The sequence below is a fragment of the Pinus tabuliformis genome, chromosome 8 (assembly GCF_031772625.1).
Source record: "Pinus tabuliformis cultivar Carrire ecotype Pingquan chromosome 8, CPIR1, whole genome shotgun sequence".
NCBI classification, from domain to species: Eukaryota; Viridiplantae; Streptophyta; class Pinopsida; order Pinales; family Pinaceae; genus Pinus; species Pinus tabuliformis.
Genome location: NC_142294.1, coordinates 1,209,456,505 through 1,209,474,087, shown reverse-complemented (window position 1 = coordinate 1,209,474,087; position 17,583 = coordinate 1,209,456,505). Strand labels below are relative to the sequence as shown.

At 37.1% G+C, this 17,583-nt stretch overlaps 1 protein-coding gene across 1 annotated transcript; it reads left to right on the top strand.

The window, feature by feature from the left end:
* The first annotated feature begins 365 nt into the window (after positions 1–365).
* LOC149239715 (transcription termination factor MTERF15, mitochondrial-like) lies at positions 366–1,349 on the top strand. Its single transcript, XM_089369946.1, has one exon. It carries the CDS (start codon positions 366–368, stop codon positions 1,347–1,349), a length of 984 nt encoding a protein of 327 aa, XP_089226072.1.
* Positions 1,350–17,583: the final 16,234 nt, after the last annotated feature.

The window sequence follows — 17,583 nt, the reverse complement described above, 5'->3', positions numbered from 1 at the left end:
ACGTTACTAACTTTCTTTCTTTATAACTAAATTATGAAAAAGTTGTCCATGTGTTATTTTTTCAACCATATATATCAATTCATTTACACTTCTAAGTTGCTGCAAAAATCAATTAATTGTCAACTCTTTCGTAATTCTGCTCATTTATAACGAAAGTTAAGTACTAAAACTGCTAACGATTTTCACTTTCGACTCCTTTTATGAGATTTCAGTTTGCCATTAACTGTCCATCCCACTGTAAAATAGATCTATTTTCCTATACAGTAATGGACTAACCGTACCGGCTCACTATCAATTTACTTAATACCTCGTCCTGATCAACTATTTTGCACAAGATACCTAATCTCATGTCTTATCGAATAGCCATGTTTTCCAATTACTTTGTTCCATCCTTCGGATCTCCTCTTCATCACCTGGCTGCAACATTATTCCCACCATTTCCACGGATTGTTTTGTTGAAATCATTATGGCTCTCTACATGCATTGCTGGTAATGAGAGACCCACAAGTTACCCAGTAGCAGAGAACACATGCCCCATTTCGGATTTCTTACTCAACGAATGCGGGCTGCACCAGTCTGAGCTTTCAAGAATCCTCAAGAGAAGGCCAACCCTTGTTGGAATTAGATCCACTTCTAGAGCCCAACAAGCCATTCGGTTCTTGAGAGATTCAGGACTCGCAGAATACCGGGTAAGGAAGCTCATTACCAGCAACCCATACATTCTCACTTGCAATGCTGATCTGGTGAAATGCAGGATTGAGTGGATGAAAAAGTGGGGTCTCACTGCCCAAGACTGTGAAAATGTCTTATGTCGGGCGCCCAGATTGTTAAGCAACAGTCTAGAGAAAACTCTGTGTCCTAACGTCCGGTATCTTCACAGTCTGTTCGGATCAGAGGCTGATGTTTCCAGGGTTTTCAAATGGGCACCTCAGATTCTAGTGAGTAGTAATATGCCTCAACTTTTGGAAAAGAAAATGAAGCATTTGGCAAGTTTTGGCCTCCTGGAAGATGAGATCAAGGAGTTCGTTAGGAGATACCCACTTATACTAAATGTTTCCATGGTCAAGGTGCAGAAGAACATGGAGTTTTTCATGCATACTGTAGGGCTTCCTGCAAAGTTTGTTTTATCATATCCTTATTTCGTGTCTACTTACAGTTTGGAGTGTAGGATCAAGCCTCGCCACAAGGTGTGGAGTGCTGTTAGTGCAATGCAACCTTCCAAGCGTCCTCCTACTCTCATTTCCGCGCTTAAGTTAAGTGAGCGGAGGTTCCTCGAAGAATATGTCCATTCCAGTCCTCATGCTAGTGATTTATTTGAAATTTACAGTGGCAAACCTGCCCTCCTGTAAATGACAAGACACTATCGTTTCTGGTTTGGTCAGAGTTAAATTGTATTTCCTTTCTCTTGGTGATTGAAAGAGATTAAGTACATTAACCAAGGGATCATCTGTCTGTTAAGATCTAGCGTGATGATCCCTGTTTGTTCGCCAGTAATGTTGCGAGTATCATGGATTGGCCAGCCCCCATTTACTTCTATTTTGTAGAAGTAAATGCCAAAATCCCATGGGCGTGTGGGGACGCTTTAAATTCTTATATCTAATATAGTCTTTACAGTGGCATGAATTGTTTGTTTTCTGATCAGCCATTATTGTTTTATGAGTTTATACCAATTAGTTTTGCTTAGGCACTATTTAATATAGCCATGCATTTGTTGGTCACATCACACAGCCTTTAAAAACTTTATGCTCAAATGCACCTGCTATGTTAGTAGCTTGCAAGAACTAGGGTAGAAATATGGAAAAGAAAAATGGATCGTTATACTAATTTTTGGTAACACTGAAGCTTCAAGTGCCGAATCCTTTAACAATCTCCAGCTAGGTGTAGCTTCTCTCAATTAAAAGAGCGTTGCTTGTTTGATATATTTCCGAGGGTGAGTGCTTTTGCTTTTTCTGTTGCATTTGTGAATTGTTTTATTTTTTCTTTAGATAGGAGAAAGCTCAATGTAAGAAAAAGATGTCTTTTTTTATTTACTAGAAAAATCTAAAACCCGTCAAATTGCCTTCAAATCAACCTTGCAATAAAGTGGTCCAAAATACTGTTGATCTTAGGCAACAGTCTCATACATACTCTCTGTTGGCTTAATGCTTGCTATCTAGGGCTGACACCAGTATGCCAATTAGTAGAATGGTTAAATCTTATAGAAATTTTCGCTCAAAAGTTGTTTTAGAGGAACCATGGACCATAACAGCCTTTGATTTCTTCTCACTGGCATATTGTTCTCCATATACAAATCTGAATGCAAACAGATATCAATAATCAAAGAGGCAATAGAGAACATATGTAAATCTGAATGCAAACAGATATCAATAACCAAAGAGGCAATAGAATTTGTGATCAGATTTTGGGAAGTTGTATTCTGTACGCTCATTAATGAAATAGATCAAAAACTATAAAATCACCATGTAATATTTGACAAGTGGCTGGATTGTCAGCTCCTGAGAGGGTAGTTAATGTTTACAATTTTTTTGTGCAGCATCATGTGGGTGTCTAAACCTGAGTTTTTTAACTTCAATCTTCTTTCTTCTTTCTTTTCGAGCAATATGAAACAGAAAAGGAAGAAATTAAGGATGGACAAATCCTGAGAATAAATTCGAATGCTTGGTTAGGTTTTTTCATATCCCAAGGAGTGAACCACACATTTCAAGTATATTATGATAAAATACAGTGACTTGAGGAATTGAAATCAGCATGCTTTCATGGACGGGTTGTTTGCTTAATGACTTTTAATTATGGAAAACCTATGCCTGTTGAATCTTCTCATCAAAAAATAGCTTTGATGCTTGAATGTAGTCAATGCCATAGCCCAGCATGCGTTGGTGCGACAGAAAATAGCAGATAAGAGAAAATCTGACAGATACAGGTAACAGTTCTCTGAACAGTATAATGGAAGTGAAAAGCCCCTACTTCAGATACAGGTTATAAACTTTATAGCTTCATAAATTCTAGGTCACTACTAACTTTTTGTTGAGGTCCACCTGCAAATGAGATAAACTATCTCACACTATCCATCACACACTCCCTTTGTATGATAAAAGTGATGTCAGTATCAATTTGCACACATGAATTGGTAGATTTCATTTCATTTGATAGTGTATGTGGTGGACAGAGGAAATAAAGAGAGTTTTTATTTTTTTGTCCTTTTCATATTTGGCATTTAATCTGCATTTTTCTCTTGTCCTGAATCCCAACTAATTACTTGTTCATTTTTTGTCTTTCAATATTATAATTTATGGGGTTATAAAGCTTCTGCAGTTTTACCGAGAAAAGAGACGCCAACAGACTCTAAAGTCAGATCATTATCTAGTATGTGACATAGATAAAGGCTAATAATCAAAGTTATTTCCAGCATTCCATTATGTGCAAGAAAAACCAAGAGGCAACACTGCATTTCAATATGAACGTACATCCAGAGCACCAAATGTTATGCACAAGCATCACATAGAAAGAACCTTGATGACGAGATTTTCTAGTATAAGTTGTGTTGGAAATAATACTGAGAGTGGGGGGGTGAATCAGTGTTATCTAATCAATGAAACTTTTTCATTTTCATACTCATATTCATATACGCTACTTCAGTTAAGTATACCCGCGTATATATGCGTCTATGTCTATTGCAACTAGCGTATAACCATTAAACTCATGATTCAGTTATGTGATCTTCAATGGGTGCATCAGAACATTATTAGACATATTAATAGTCAACAGTAGCAGTAAAACATATAGATCAACACACATAAGCAACACACATGAACACCATGATATAAGGTGGAAACCCAATGTGGGTGAAAACCACCTGCTGCAATTCGTTTCTATCTTCCTTTATTAAGAAACTTCTTTTACAATGTACTGGTGCAGTCCTTTACCAGCACGCAGGCTACAACCTGCAAAAGGCTACAACCTTCTCTCGTTCTCCAAACTCTCTTGGAAGGGAGCTACAACCCCCTTTGCTCTTGTACTAGCTAAGATACTAGTGCGTAGGCACTGGCCTACAATCTTCTCTCCTCCGGGTACCATGTTTCATACATTTTCAGACTGGATACTCCTGAAGCACAACACTATAATCTGAAAGGCCACGTTTCATCCAATTTTCATACTGGACCCATAACTATCATTGAAGCTCAAAACAATCACTACTAACATCATCAATCTCTGAATCACTAAAACACTGAAACCCTGTCAATAACACAGTTACCAGAACAGACTACAGAACTCTGCCATAACAATCAGACCCATCTGCAGCTTCAAATATTATATTTCATAATGTATACATTACTACGATGAATCAAACCTGCGTACATACGCGCTTTGCCAAAGACAACCCGCGTACAGATCTAAAAATATTTTCTTATAACTTTGTAGCTGTACCAGACATCAGTCATACTCATAACATTTATAGTATATTACATGCGTCAGTATGCAGATCTAGAATAAGCATCATAAAGATAGTTCATTTCAAACCATTAGATCCCGATCTCTCCTTAGATCTTGTTCTCCATCAACCGGTGAGATCCCTCCTTAGCTCAGATCAAGCAATGCATCATCAACCCATAACCTGCATACTGGATCTCATCCTTCATAAGATATTCAAGACTTTTCCGATCCCTTGCCTAATGATCTTCTTCTCCTTTTATAGTCTTAGGCCTTGCTCAATACCACGGTCCAAAACCATAATAAATCAATACCAAGAGCCCAATACTTGGGATCAACACACTTGTTGAGATACCATGGTCCAAAACCATAGGTTCAAATACCGAGGACTAACTACCACGGACCAAAAGTAAGCTTTCTGACATGTACGCGCTTTTCCGTGCATGAAACTGCGTGTATACCCTACTTGGTATATAGCGAACCTACGTATACGCGACTTGGTATATAGTGAACCTGCGTGTATACCCTAGTGCGACTTGGTATATAGTGAACCTGTGTGTATACCCTACTTGGTATATAGTGAACCTGCGTATATACTCTTCTTTCTTCATTCTTTGTTGTCTGATCATCAATTTTTTGCTACTGACCTGCTGCACTATAATCTGTCATTTTTCCATCAAGGACAACACTTGTCTCATAATGCCAACAATCTCCCCCTTTGGACTTGATGGCAAAGCTAACTTGTCATACTTAGAACTTGATCTTCTTATTCCTTTGAGCTGTCCTGCATCCCATGCATTTAGTCACATCTGTAGATTGATGTAAGTGAGATGTTCTTCTATGAGAGGGTTGCCATCAAGTACAACACATGTATCATAATGCCAACAATCTCCCCCTTTGGACTTGATGGCAACAACACCAAATCACTCTCCCCCTTTGACATCAAGGGCAAAGGGTGGACCAAGATATTCTCTTTCCTTGATAAACATTATGCTATCCATACTCCCCCTGAGCACCTGCTGAAATCTCCAAATGTGCTCCCCCTTTGTATATGCCAAAGTGTACCAATCTGTCCATGCTCCCCCTGAGTACATGCCAAGTCTCTGTATTGCTGAAGTGTGTTGTTCATGCTCTTCCTGACTGAAGGCAAGATCTGCAAAAAGATGTTCTTCAAGAAGAACCATGACTTATACATCATAAGAGACCTTCCTATCACCAAAAGACTCAATACATACATCCATTTCCCAACCACGTGGGGATATACTAGAATTGACTCATCCACCCAACCAAGTGGGGATACATCAAAAGTTTACACATGATAAAGCAAGAACATTACATCTTCATCCCAGGCATAGTGGGGAAACCAATATAGGCCGTTACATGACCTTGACACCATGAAAGAGATATCACAAAAGAGATATATGACCGAAATATCTAGAGCAAGACTTTATGAAAGTCACCAATAACTGATATCGCCAGCATCTGTCAATCACCATTCAGATCAACAACCAAGAGATCCTTCTGTTCTCCCTCTGCCTTTGTTTCACCTGAAACCAACAACAACTGTGAACTAGAACCAAAAGCTTCTAAGATAATGCCAACAATGCATCATTGGAAGATTATCTGCTCCCCCTGAACCTATGCCAAATGGTCTTTGTCAGACCTATATCAGAATCTTCTCATTCTGAGTTTGGCCCACTGATTTTATTCAAACCAACATATACGCGACTGTATCCACAGAAACTTGCGTATATACGCGGATACTCCTTATTAAACTCGCGTACATCCAATTTCAGATCAGCAACCTGTAAATGTCCTATGACAGGGTATAATCAATTCATCCCTTTGAACATAATTCTGCATATACAGACTCATTCACATTTTATCATATGTGAGAAACACCATAGCCATCCAGATCTGCATGAACCAAGTATCATCAATTGGGAATATCTGCATCAATCAACATATGTACAACCTATCATCATATAGGTAAGAACTCATCATCATCATGTCTCCAATAATGCAATTTTGAATAATCATCCATGTATCCAGCCAACAATCCTCATCCATATATGTGCCAAGAATAATATGATCCTTATGCATATGATGACAACAGCATATGAGTGACTCATCATCAAGTAAAGAAGATGTGAATTCAAGCTATGTACTTCTCCTTATCTTTATGAATATCACCATGTAAGCACCATTAGAGAATCAACCACATATCTGATCTAAAAATCCAAGAATCATTTGAACAACTCATAACCAAGATATATCATTTAGCCATATATAAGCATCATCACCAAGGACTATTAACCATAATGCCAACAATGCATTATTAAAGGCATATGCTCCCCCTCAACCTGTGCCATCTGTTAGATCTAATCATGCATATATCAGCAATAAGCATCAAGACATCATCATCATCTAGTTAGGATCAAAACACTTCTAGATATCTTACAAGTATCAAAACATTTCCACACATCCTCAGCAGACTGTAACTATTAACCAATAGAGCAAATAATGGACTGAATCATATCAAATCCTTTTTCTGAGCATGTCCCCACTACTTTTCCTCAGACTGACATATACGCGACTTTGCAGTGTCTAACTCGCGTATATACGCAACTTCCCTTTATGGAACTTGCGTATGAGATTCAGGATACTGAAGTTTTACATTTTCAGCTCCCTCTGATTCTGTTATGTCTGTGCTGTGCTGTGTCTGAGTACATTGTGCTGTGCCACATCTTCCTGACTGTACGTCCTTCTTCTTCCATATCTTCAAGTGTGATGATGTTTTCTCCTTTTGGTGTGATGTCCGTCCTTTGTTCTTGCATTCCTTTGCTATATGTCCAAGCTTGTTACATGCATAACATCTTACATGTTTCATATTCCTCCTATAGCAATCAACAGCTTTGTGACCAAACATATTACAAGAAAAACAATATCCATTAAAGTACCTGGAATGTGATGATCTTTCTGTGTGATGATATTGAACCATCCTTCTTCTACATCTAGCTGCAACATGTCCAAGATTATGACATTCATAACATTCAATATTATTCATCTGAGTAAATGGCTGACTATTACTTCCATAGTTAGGAGTAAAAGATTTTCTTTGAAGAATCTCTTTCCTTGATTGTTGATGGGGTTGACCTCTCATCTCTCTTATCTCCTTGTTGATCATTTTAGATTTCTCTTTAGAGTTCCTTGCCTCACCTTGTGAACTAGATTCACCTTCAACAGATTCATGAAAACCAAGACTAGTCTTGATAGCAGGAGACCTTTGACTACTAAGAATATCATCCAAGGCTTTAGTACTATCTTGAAATCTCAACAGTTTATCCTTTTCTTCTAATTTACCTTTCAAGATATTTACCTCAACTTGAAGTTGTTCCTCCTTTTCTAGACATTGCTTCTTCATGTCTTCTTCAGCTTTCCTTCCTTCTTCCAACTGATACCTTAGTTTGAGAATCTCCTTTTCTTGTTCTTCATTCAGATCCTACTGCATTTGACGAATTCTGAAGGCACATTCCAGCTGAGATTTTAAGCTGATAACTTCATTTACCTATTTTTCAATAGCTTGGAGTAGATCTTTATTCTGCTTCTTTGATTCTTCAAGATCTTCCTTTAGCGAGCGGTTCGTGGCTTCAAGACTTTCATAGTAACTGGATCTATCTCTAAGTTTCTTGATGGTTGTGCTTCTTTCATTGACTTCATCTCTTAGTGATGTTGCTTCATCCTGCAACTTTTGATATTTGTCCTTGAATAACTTCCTTACCTTGTTTCCTTCCTCTAGTTGGGCCTTTAGTTTGGTAGCTTCTTCTTTGAAGTCACATTCCCTTTTGCTCAATAGATCTTGTTGAGCTCTGATTTTATCTGAAAGCCTTTTAAATTCTGCCTCTATTTGGTATCTTTCTTGTTCACCCATAAGAGCAAATTCAGTTGTTTCGCTATCACTTTCATCTTTTCCAAATCAATAGATAGTCGGGACATCAGAGGATAGCAAATTCATACCTAATAGTTCATCTTCGTTCTAAAATGATTCTGAATCTGAAGAGCTTCTTATACCTAATCCCCAATCAATTCTCCCACTGTCATAGTTCTTCTGAGATGTCTTCTTCTTCTTAGGTGCTTTCTTCTTAAGCTTCTTTCCCATAGTTCCACGGATCTCCTTCAAGCGATCAAGCTTCTACCAAAGGACCTGCTCTGATACCAATTGTTGGAAATAATACTGAGAGGGGGGGGGTGAATCACTATTATCTAATCAATAAAACTTTTTCATTTTCATACTCATATTCATATACGCTACTTCAGTTAAGTATACCCGCGTATATACGCGACTATGTCTATTGCAACTAGCGTATAACCATTAAACTCATGATTCAGTTATGTGATCTTCAATGGGTGCGTCAGAACATTATTAGACATATTAATAGTCAACAGTAGCAGTAAAACAGATAGATCAACACACATAAGCAACACACATGAACACCATGATATAAAGTGGAAACCTAATGTGGGTGAAAACCACCTGCTGCAATTCGTTTCTATCTTCCTTTATTAAGAAACTTCTTTTACAATGTACTGGTGCAGTCCTTTACCAGCACGCAGGCTACAACCTGCAGAAGGCTACAACCTTCTCTCGTTCTCCAGACTCTCCTGGAAGGGAGCTACAACCCCCTTTGCTCTTGTACTAGCTAAGATACTAGTACGTAGGCGCCGGCCTACAATCTTCTCTCCTCCGGGTACCACATTTCATACATTTCCAGACTGGATACCCCTGAAGCACAACACTATAATCTGAAAGGCCACGTTTCATCCAATTTTCATACTGGACCCATAACTATCATTGAAGCTCAAAACAATCACTACTAACATCATCAATCTCTGAATCACTAAAACACTGAAACCCTGTCAATAACACAGTCACCAAAACATACTACAAAACTTTGCCATAACAATCAGACCCATCTGCAACTTCAAATATTATATTTCATAATGTATACGCTACTACCATGAATCAAACATGCGTACATACGCGCTTTTGCCAAAGACAACCCGCGTACAGATCTAAAAATATTTTCTTATAACTTTGTAGCTGTACCAGACATCAGTCATACTCATAACATTTATAGTATATTACATGCGTCAGTATGCAGATCTAGAATAAGCATCATAAAGATAGTTCATTTCAAACCATTTGATCCCGATCTCTCCTTAGATCTTGTTCTCCATCAACCGGTGAGATCCCTCCTTAGCTCAGATCAAGCAATGCATCATCAACCCATAACCTGCATACTGGATCTCATCCTTCATCAGATATTCAAGACTTTTCCGATCCCTTGCCTAATGATCTTCTTCTCCTTTTATAGTCTTAGGCTTTGTTCAATACCACGGTCCAAAACCATAATAAATCAATACCAAGAGCCCAATACTTGGGATCAACACACTTGTCGAGATACCATGGTCCAAAACCATAGGTTCAAATACCGAGGACTAACTACCACGGACCAAAAGTAAGCTTTCTGACATGTACGCGCTTTTCGTGCATGAAACTGCGTGTATACTCTACTTGGTATATAGCGAACCTATGTATACGCGACTTGGTATATAGTGAACCTACGTGTATACCCTACTGCGACTTGGTATATAGTGAACCTGTGTGTATACCCTACTTGGTATATAGTGAACCTGTGTGTATACCCTACTTGGTATATAGTGAACCTGCGTATATACTCTTCTTTCTTCATTCTTTGTAGTCTGATCATCAATTCTTTGCTACTGACCTGCTGCACTATAATCTGTCATTTTGCCATCAAGGACAACACTTGTCTCATAATGCCAACAAGTTGTAACATTCCCACTTATCATGTAATTTACACAGTATCTATAGTTGTTGTAGGTAAAAAAAATTCTTTGATTGGAAATTGATTATCATAAAAACAATTATGTTTAAGCAAATAAGAGCATATGCAGCTCATTTAAATGGGTCTGCCATGAACTTGTTCAAAACAGTATCTCTGCTAGTATACAATATGTCATCAACTACATTTATTGCCAATGCCTTATAAATAATGCATATCTATAATAAAAATATAATAAGAATCTCCAGAACAAAACCAGCACAAAACCAAGAGATATCTTTTCGAAAGATGAATACCAAGTAACTAATTGGGATAGAGCAATTTTCAACTCAACTGTAAGTAGTCCTTTGTTGACAACACCACATAATTGGGTTATGAAATCAACAGCATGAAGGAAAATTCAAGATTCTATCGAGTTCTTTTTCCAATCCCAAAAAGCATGAAAAATCAACCAAGCAACCCACGGCCAATTTCTTTAATCAGAACAACTCTGGTGCTTATAATACCTTATCTCACACAACACAAAGAGAGGATTCAAGAGGAGGATTCTTCTTTCTCTGCTTAACATTCCCTTAGAAGTTCTCCCATTTGGTGCCCTTCAGATTGGGCTTATAACAGTTCAAATTGTTGTTCACTCCAAATTGAACTTCAACAGAATTTTTTCTTGGTTTGTGGGTATTTTATGATCAGCCTTCTTCAAGGATTGAAGGGATATCTCTCTAATAATTTCGGCCTATATTGCTGCACATTATTTAATTCTCATCTTCTGTACGGTTTCCTGCCATTTTCCTCCTCACAAGATTCTAATGGTTTTCCTTGAAGGATTTTTTAGTTCCATAGTATGGTGACACTCTTTTCCCAGCTTCTGCTCTATTTTCCTATTTTCTATGCTTTCCAAAACAGTCTCTTTCTCTAATGTGCCCTAGTTCCAAGAATGGAGGAGCAAGTTGCTAGAATGTAGGAGGTGATTCCCTAGATGTAAAAGTTGGTTACATTCATTTCTCTTATCTTCAATATAGACCAGGCGTTAGGCTTAACATCATAAAAGAATGAAGGTTAAAGTAATGATAAAGGCATATAATAATTTCCCTAGACCCCCTTATATTTCCTCTCTTGTAGTATCATAGCCCTTTTAGGTGTTCATGCTCAGTAAATCCTGGTTCTTTGGTTAATTGCAAATAACAATGTTTACAGGTACCCCAAATTACTATGGGATATGTACTTCATTGTGTGAATGCCCATGGTAATAAAATATCTATACAAAAACGTGGAAACATAATTAAATTCAAATTATTCCAAAGAGTTGAACTCGAACATTACGAACACACATTGCTAACAGCAATCGTTGTTGACTTTGCAAAGAGGGTCTTTTGATTTTGTGGTGAACTGTGATAGACTTCTTCCTTGATAATGTATTCTTTCAAAATTGTTCATTTAGGGTGAACATTAAGGTTGTGTAGGTGTTTATTCTCATAAACTCTTATTTCTTTCATATTTCATTGCAAGTGTCAAGCAGTGATTGAGTGACTATAAATAATTGAAGCTTGTTGCAAGTTTTGATTTGTTCAAGTTACAAGGTGAAAATAAGTCTCCCATTTCTAAGCATTTTTCTAACTATTCTGTCTTCTGTAGTATAGTCTTGCATTTTTTCCTATTTGTTTTTACAAGAATGGTTATGCAGCTATATAACAATGTAATCTTATTACGTGTGTGCATTAAATGCAACATTATCAGCAGGGTAACTACTAGATGTAGCCACTCACCCAATCTAGTCACCCCCTACAAATAGTTCCGCCAGAAATATATCTGCATGTGGATATTGTTCCACCCTTAGGAGAATTGTGTCACTGATATTGATAATAGATGTGATCTACAAGTATAAATTTGGGATAATTAAAAGATTTGCTGTGGCCTTTGACTGTTTATTATGTAATTAGAGTGTCATATTTTGTGTTTTTGTTCATGGTGTCAAAATAATGAAGTTTCAGGGCATGTGAGGGCTTTGCTCCATGCTAATCCATGGACAGTACAAATGTAAATGTCCGTTGCTTAAATAGGACTGTAAAGTGTGTATTGTTGTGATTGTGTGTATAGATTATGCCATTATTTTAGCTGGTTTCTCATTGTATAGAGCGTGCTACTATTTGAATTTTTTGTTGTTGTGTTGTTTAAGTCTTTTCTATGAGAAGTGGAGATCCTTTATTTTTGGTCCCCCTTATAATGATTATGAAATGCCCTCAAAATTTTGTTTGCTCCCATTATAGATTAAGATGGGGAAGGAAACCTTTCTGTACAATGCTAAGGGCAAGTTTCTGGCTCATTAGTGTGGCCAACTAATCTTATTCTGGACAAATCTGTTACCTATCTCCAAATGTGTGTTGACTTACAGAGAACAAAAATTCTCATCACCCCGGAGACGATTGGTGTAATGTCTTGTAATACCCAAATTTTTTTCCTTTGGAATTATGCAGATTTAATTATATAGATGTGTGTATATGCCACATGGCCTTTATTTTTTCCTGGGTTTATAGCCATGTGGTCTAAGAAAATAAGCACCTAGTTTCATATATTTTCTAGATTTATATACAGGATATATGTAATGTGAATGCACTTTAACGATTAATAATAGAATAGTCCATGGAAACCATTGTTAGTAGGGAGGGTCTATGATGTGATAATAGGGGAATTGAGGGGGATTTATGTTAGGGAAATAATGTTGCCATGTGTCTTTGTTAGAAACTTGGTTATACTTGGGAGGGCGGATGAATCATTGTAATGTTATTTGGATCAATATTAACCAATTTTTACTTATTATATAATTAACTTTTTCATTAATTAACTAATAGAACATATGAGCAGCAGATCAAAACACAATACATGAAAAGACAAATTCAAACCACATTAACAACACTATCATAATATATGAACACTGAGGATTTTAGGTGGAAACCTTTCCAGGAAAAAAACCACTAAACGCTTTGTCTTCTTATTCTTCTTAAATGTTCTTTTACAATGTACTGACACCAACCAGTATGCAAGCACCAACTTGCAAGATATGCGAGCACCCATTCACTTTTTACATGAATTTTTGTAGGCCTATACCTATAGGAGGCTTCAAGCTCACTTTTCTTCTGCAATCCACAACTTGCTAGAAGCACCTACTCCCACTTCTTACAGGGTCCAACTTGTTCTTTTTTAGGCTACTACCTAAAAGGAGACACTAATCCCTTGATACATCAAAATTTTAATATGTTGGCTTACTTGGTCTTTAATTATGAATACCAACTTTTGTACTCTGTATCTGCCTCCTTTACCACTGTTTATCTCCTCTGTCTCACTTATGCTCCTCTTCCACTTTCTATTTCTCTCTCTTGCCATGTAAAATGTCAAATTAGGTCTCACAACAATTCCATCAACTAACCACTCTACATTACAATATCTATCTTTATATAACTCATTGGCCCTTTGTATTCCAACATAGGGATTTGAAATTGAAAAAATGTCTCTTTGTATTCCACCTATTCGTTTCATGTTCTTCCAAATATTTAAAGATCAAGTCAAGACAAATGGACTTCGAAATATTAAAAAAACTGGAGTAATATAAGCCAACAACAATGATTGCATAAGCCAATTTTTCATTAACCATGATACAAGACACAAACATTAATTACCCACTGGTAATCTGGGCTTGCCCACTTGCAATCTAGGCTGCAAACACAAATTTCTAATCTTTAATTTGTGTCTGTTCCCTAAATTAGAGAAAACTCAAAATTCTTCTCCCAGATCAGTAATACTTGCTTCAAGCTATCTCTGTTATGCATTCACAAGTCTATTCATCACAGATCCTAGAATTGAAGGATTAAACTTACTAGCTCGTGGCAAGGCCATACCTCTGTTCAACAACCAATTTATTTCTCCATTTCTCTCTCCAGCTGGGGATCATATGTTATCCCATGAAGAAATTTTGAAGACATTTTTGTTGATCATTTGTTAGTTGTAGATATCTTGCTTCAAGCAATTACTATGAAAGAAGTTAGAAAACAAAGTACAATGTTGAATTATAATGATATAAATCTATTTATGCCATCAATGGTACTGTTAAGCACTACACTTCTTCCCATGAATATTTTGCCTATACTTCTATCCAAATGCTCATGTCTCGGGCTATCCAACAGAAGACTCAGTTTTTATGTTTTCATAAATAATCACAATCTTTAATCTATGACCATGAAAGCTCATGCAAGCAGCTTTATATGACTTGGGGAATGAAAGAACCAACCACCTTGTCAAGCAGTAAAATACATTGATTAGAAAGCAAAGCACAACATTATCCAAAGCCATTTCTTCCAACAAGTTTGTCAAATGTCTTTCTTGACCTAAACCCCAACTAAAACTTTTGACATTAATGCCAATTCTGCCATCAATCTCCCCCTTTGGCATTGATGGAAACTTTGATTTGGTCCTCCCCCCTTTTGTCCTGAGAATAATTTTTCCTTATTTCTCCTTACCTCCCCCTTTGAAATCAATGGCAAGGGGATAAGTTTATAATTAAAATCAACAAGGAGAGGTCCCTCTTACTACTGTTGGTGATGAAGAAGACTGCAAAATCCCGCGTTTGCCCAAAAAGGGTAATATATGATCATCCGATTGATGTATCTAGCTCCATATACGTAAAAGGACTGGCTGGTGATAAAATATTTGTTTCAGGTTCCATAAACAAGGCTTGTATGAAAGACAAGCATGATAGGACATTGAATATTAGTAATTTGCAAAAGAGTATTGTTGCTCCAAGGAAAATTTGATGTGACTAGAGGACATTCATGGCAACATATTAGGCACCTTAGGAACCATTTAATCATGATCCCAGTAGACCTGAGAACATATATGTGGCTAAGGCAAAAAATGGCATCACGTTCATGATCATCACCAACTCTACAACAAACCACATCACTATCAAGGAACAAATTCATGGTTCAGAGTGCATAGACAAAATTACTAATCATACAGGTGACAAGAAAGAGAGCAATTAGGACCAACGCCAAACAACCATTCACAGTTATCATCATTATTTCTTTTTGATATACCATTAAAAGATTTTGTTTCAGTTTTGTCCCTGTCTCGTTTTGTCTCAACTCCTGTCTTATGTGCATATTGTGGATAGCTTATGTGTAATATTTCAATTGCTTGCTTTACATAATTCTCGCTCTTTGCATCTAGAGCACTGGTCGCTTCATCAGAGACTAAATTTGTGGGTTCCCTAAGAACTACTTTAGCAATCACAATACATCGGTTCTAACCCCTACTAAGGAACTTATGAACTCATGCATCACCACCAACATTCTACGTTTCTTTTGACCTAGGCAATCATCTTTCGATCCATTTACATAGGCATTCACCTGTCAATCCATTCACCTAGGCATCACCATCAACTTCTAGCCTATTCTACTTTCTTCTGACCTACGTAAACCATAACTCATATTTAAAGCAATATCCATGTTGAGGAGGTGTGGCTCCTGATGCACAACTTCAACTTTTGATCAGAACGACTTCACATCAAGCTCGTTCGGGGGAGTAGCATTGATCAAAACCTCTCAAATTCCAATCAAATGGTTTGACTAGGCTCAAACCATACGACATACAAGGCTTCAGTCTCATGAAGGTATTCGTTTGCTCCTTTGGCATCCTTAGACTCTGACTCTGTCTTTTGATGTTGGAATGCTCTAGATCTGCATACTTAGCTCTATACACTGTGAATTCGTTGAAGTTCCCATCGGGTTCACCATATGATGATTTGTAACACTCCAGATCCACACTTGTAGATATATCTTTGGCATGTGCAAGTCTTCAAGCTATTTAACACATATCTCAGGTTTGGCATCCTCTGATTTGATTCCTATGACACTACTTTGTCATCCTTACCTTGGCAAAGACTTTATGTAAGGTAGACTCTATAACTTTCCACATAGTCCGCACACTTGTTGCATTCCACAAACTTGTAATGTTCTGTAGACTTGTAACGTTTCGTAGATCTGCACTCGTAACATTCCACAGGTCTGACTTGTAACACATATTGCCATACCATAGGTTTGCTTCAGGTTCTGGCATAGCATTGTAACATTGTCAGGTCTAGACTATAGTGATGGAAGGTTGGACCAGTGCTGTTCATGTGACGCTTTTGTCACACCATCGATCCCTATCTATGTTTGGCATACCACTAGTACGCACCTTGTAACTGCTCTGAATTCCTCACTCTCCCTTCATCAATTTATATTTATGTTCTTCGTTGTTGAGGTTCCTTTAGGTCATCATCTTACTGGCATTATTAGCCGAATGTTGCTATGTTGGTTCATCATGAGCACATTCTACGGTTCACAGACGCCAATCACACAGAGCACATTCTACATTCCCTTTAGACCAATCACATAGAGCACATTTAGCGTTCCCTTTAGGCCAATCACAAAGAGCTCGTTCTCACCCTATCCATTTTTTATTCACATAATTTAGATTTTTGTATCAACTGAACTGTTTCATGTACTGCAAAGATCTTTCAAATACTTGTAACACTTGGAATTAGGGATCATTAGTTTTTTCCCTAACTTGTTCTATTTTTCTGTCTAGGACTACCACAACTTTGGAACGCATAAAATATTTTAGCTTTCAAAAACTAATATTTTTTATTTGTTTGAAGTCATTGTCATGTTTGACAAAATCTTGCGACTGCCAACCTAGTGAAATAGGTTTATCTCCCCTGGGGACTATCTCTCTGTATAAATATATGGACACATCGTTGGCACTATTAATAACTTATATATATATATATATATATATATATATATTCAATTCACGTGATTGTTGATGTTGGATTCATAAAGTGACCGTACATGAATGATGGTTGAGTTTAATATAATTCATATATATATATATGCAATTCATGCGATTTTTCATGAATCCATATATATATATATATATGCAATTCACGTGATTTTTCATGTTGGATTCATCAAGGGACTGCATATAAATGATGGTTGAGTTTAATACTTATTGTTGTTGCGCTGCATGTTGATCTTTGTGATCTATGAATAGGTGTTTGGTTCTTTATCAAATCTTTGTTTTAATTCTTCAATCTTTCTATACTAGTGAATGATAATCAAGCTTAGCTTGATTTTCATTTGATTTTTCTTCATGAGAGTGAGGCACATTCACACATGTAGAGGTTTCATTTAACTGAACACTTTTCTTTTGACAAGGTTTTTCCTCCTTCCTCTTTCTCTTTTCTTTCTCTGCAGTG

Coding starts and splice junctions, on each gene's coding strand:
- LOC149239715 (XM_089369946.1), top strand. CDS start 366: ATGTTTTCCAATTACTTTGTTCCATCCTTCGGATCTCCTCTTCATCAC.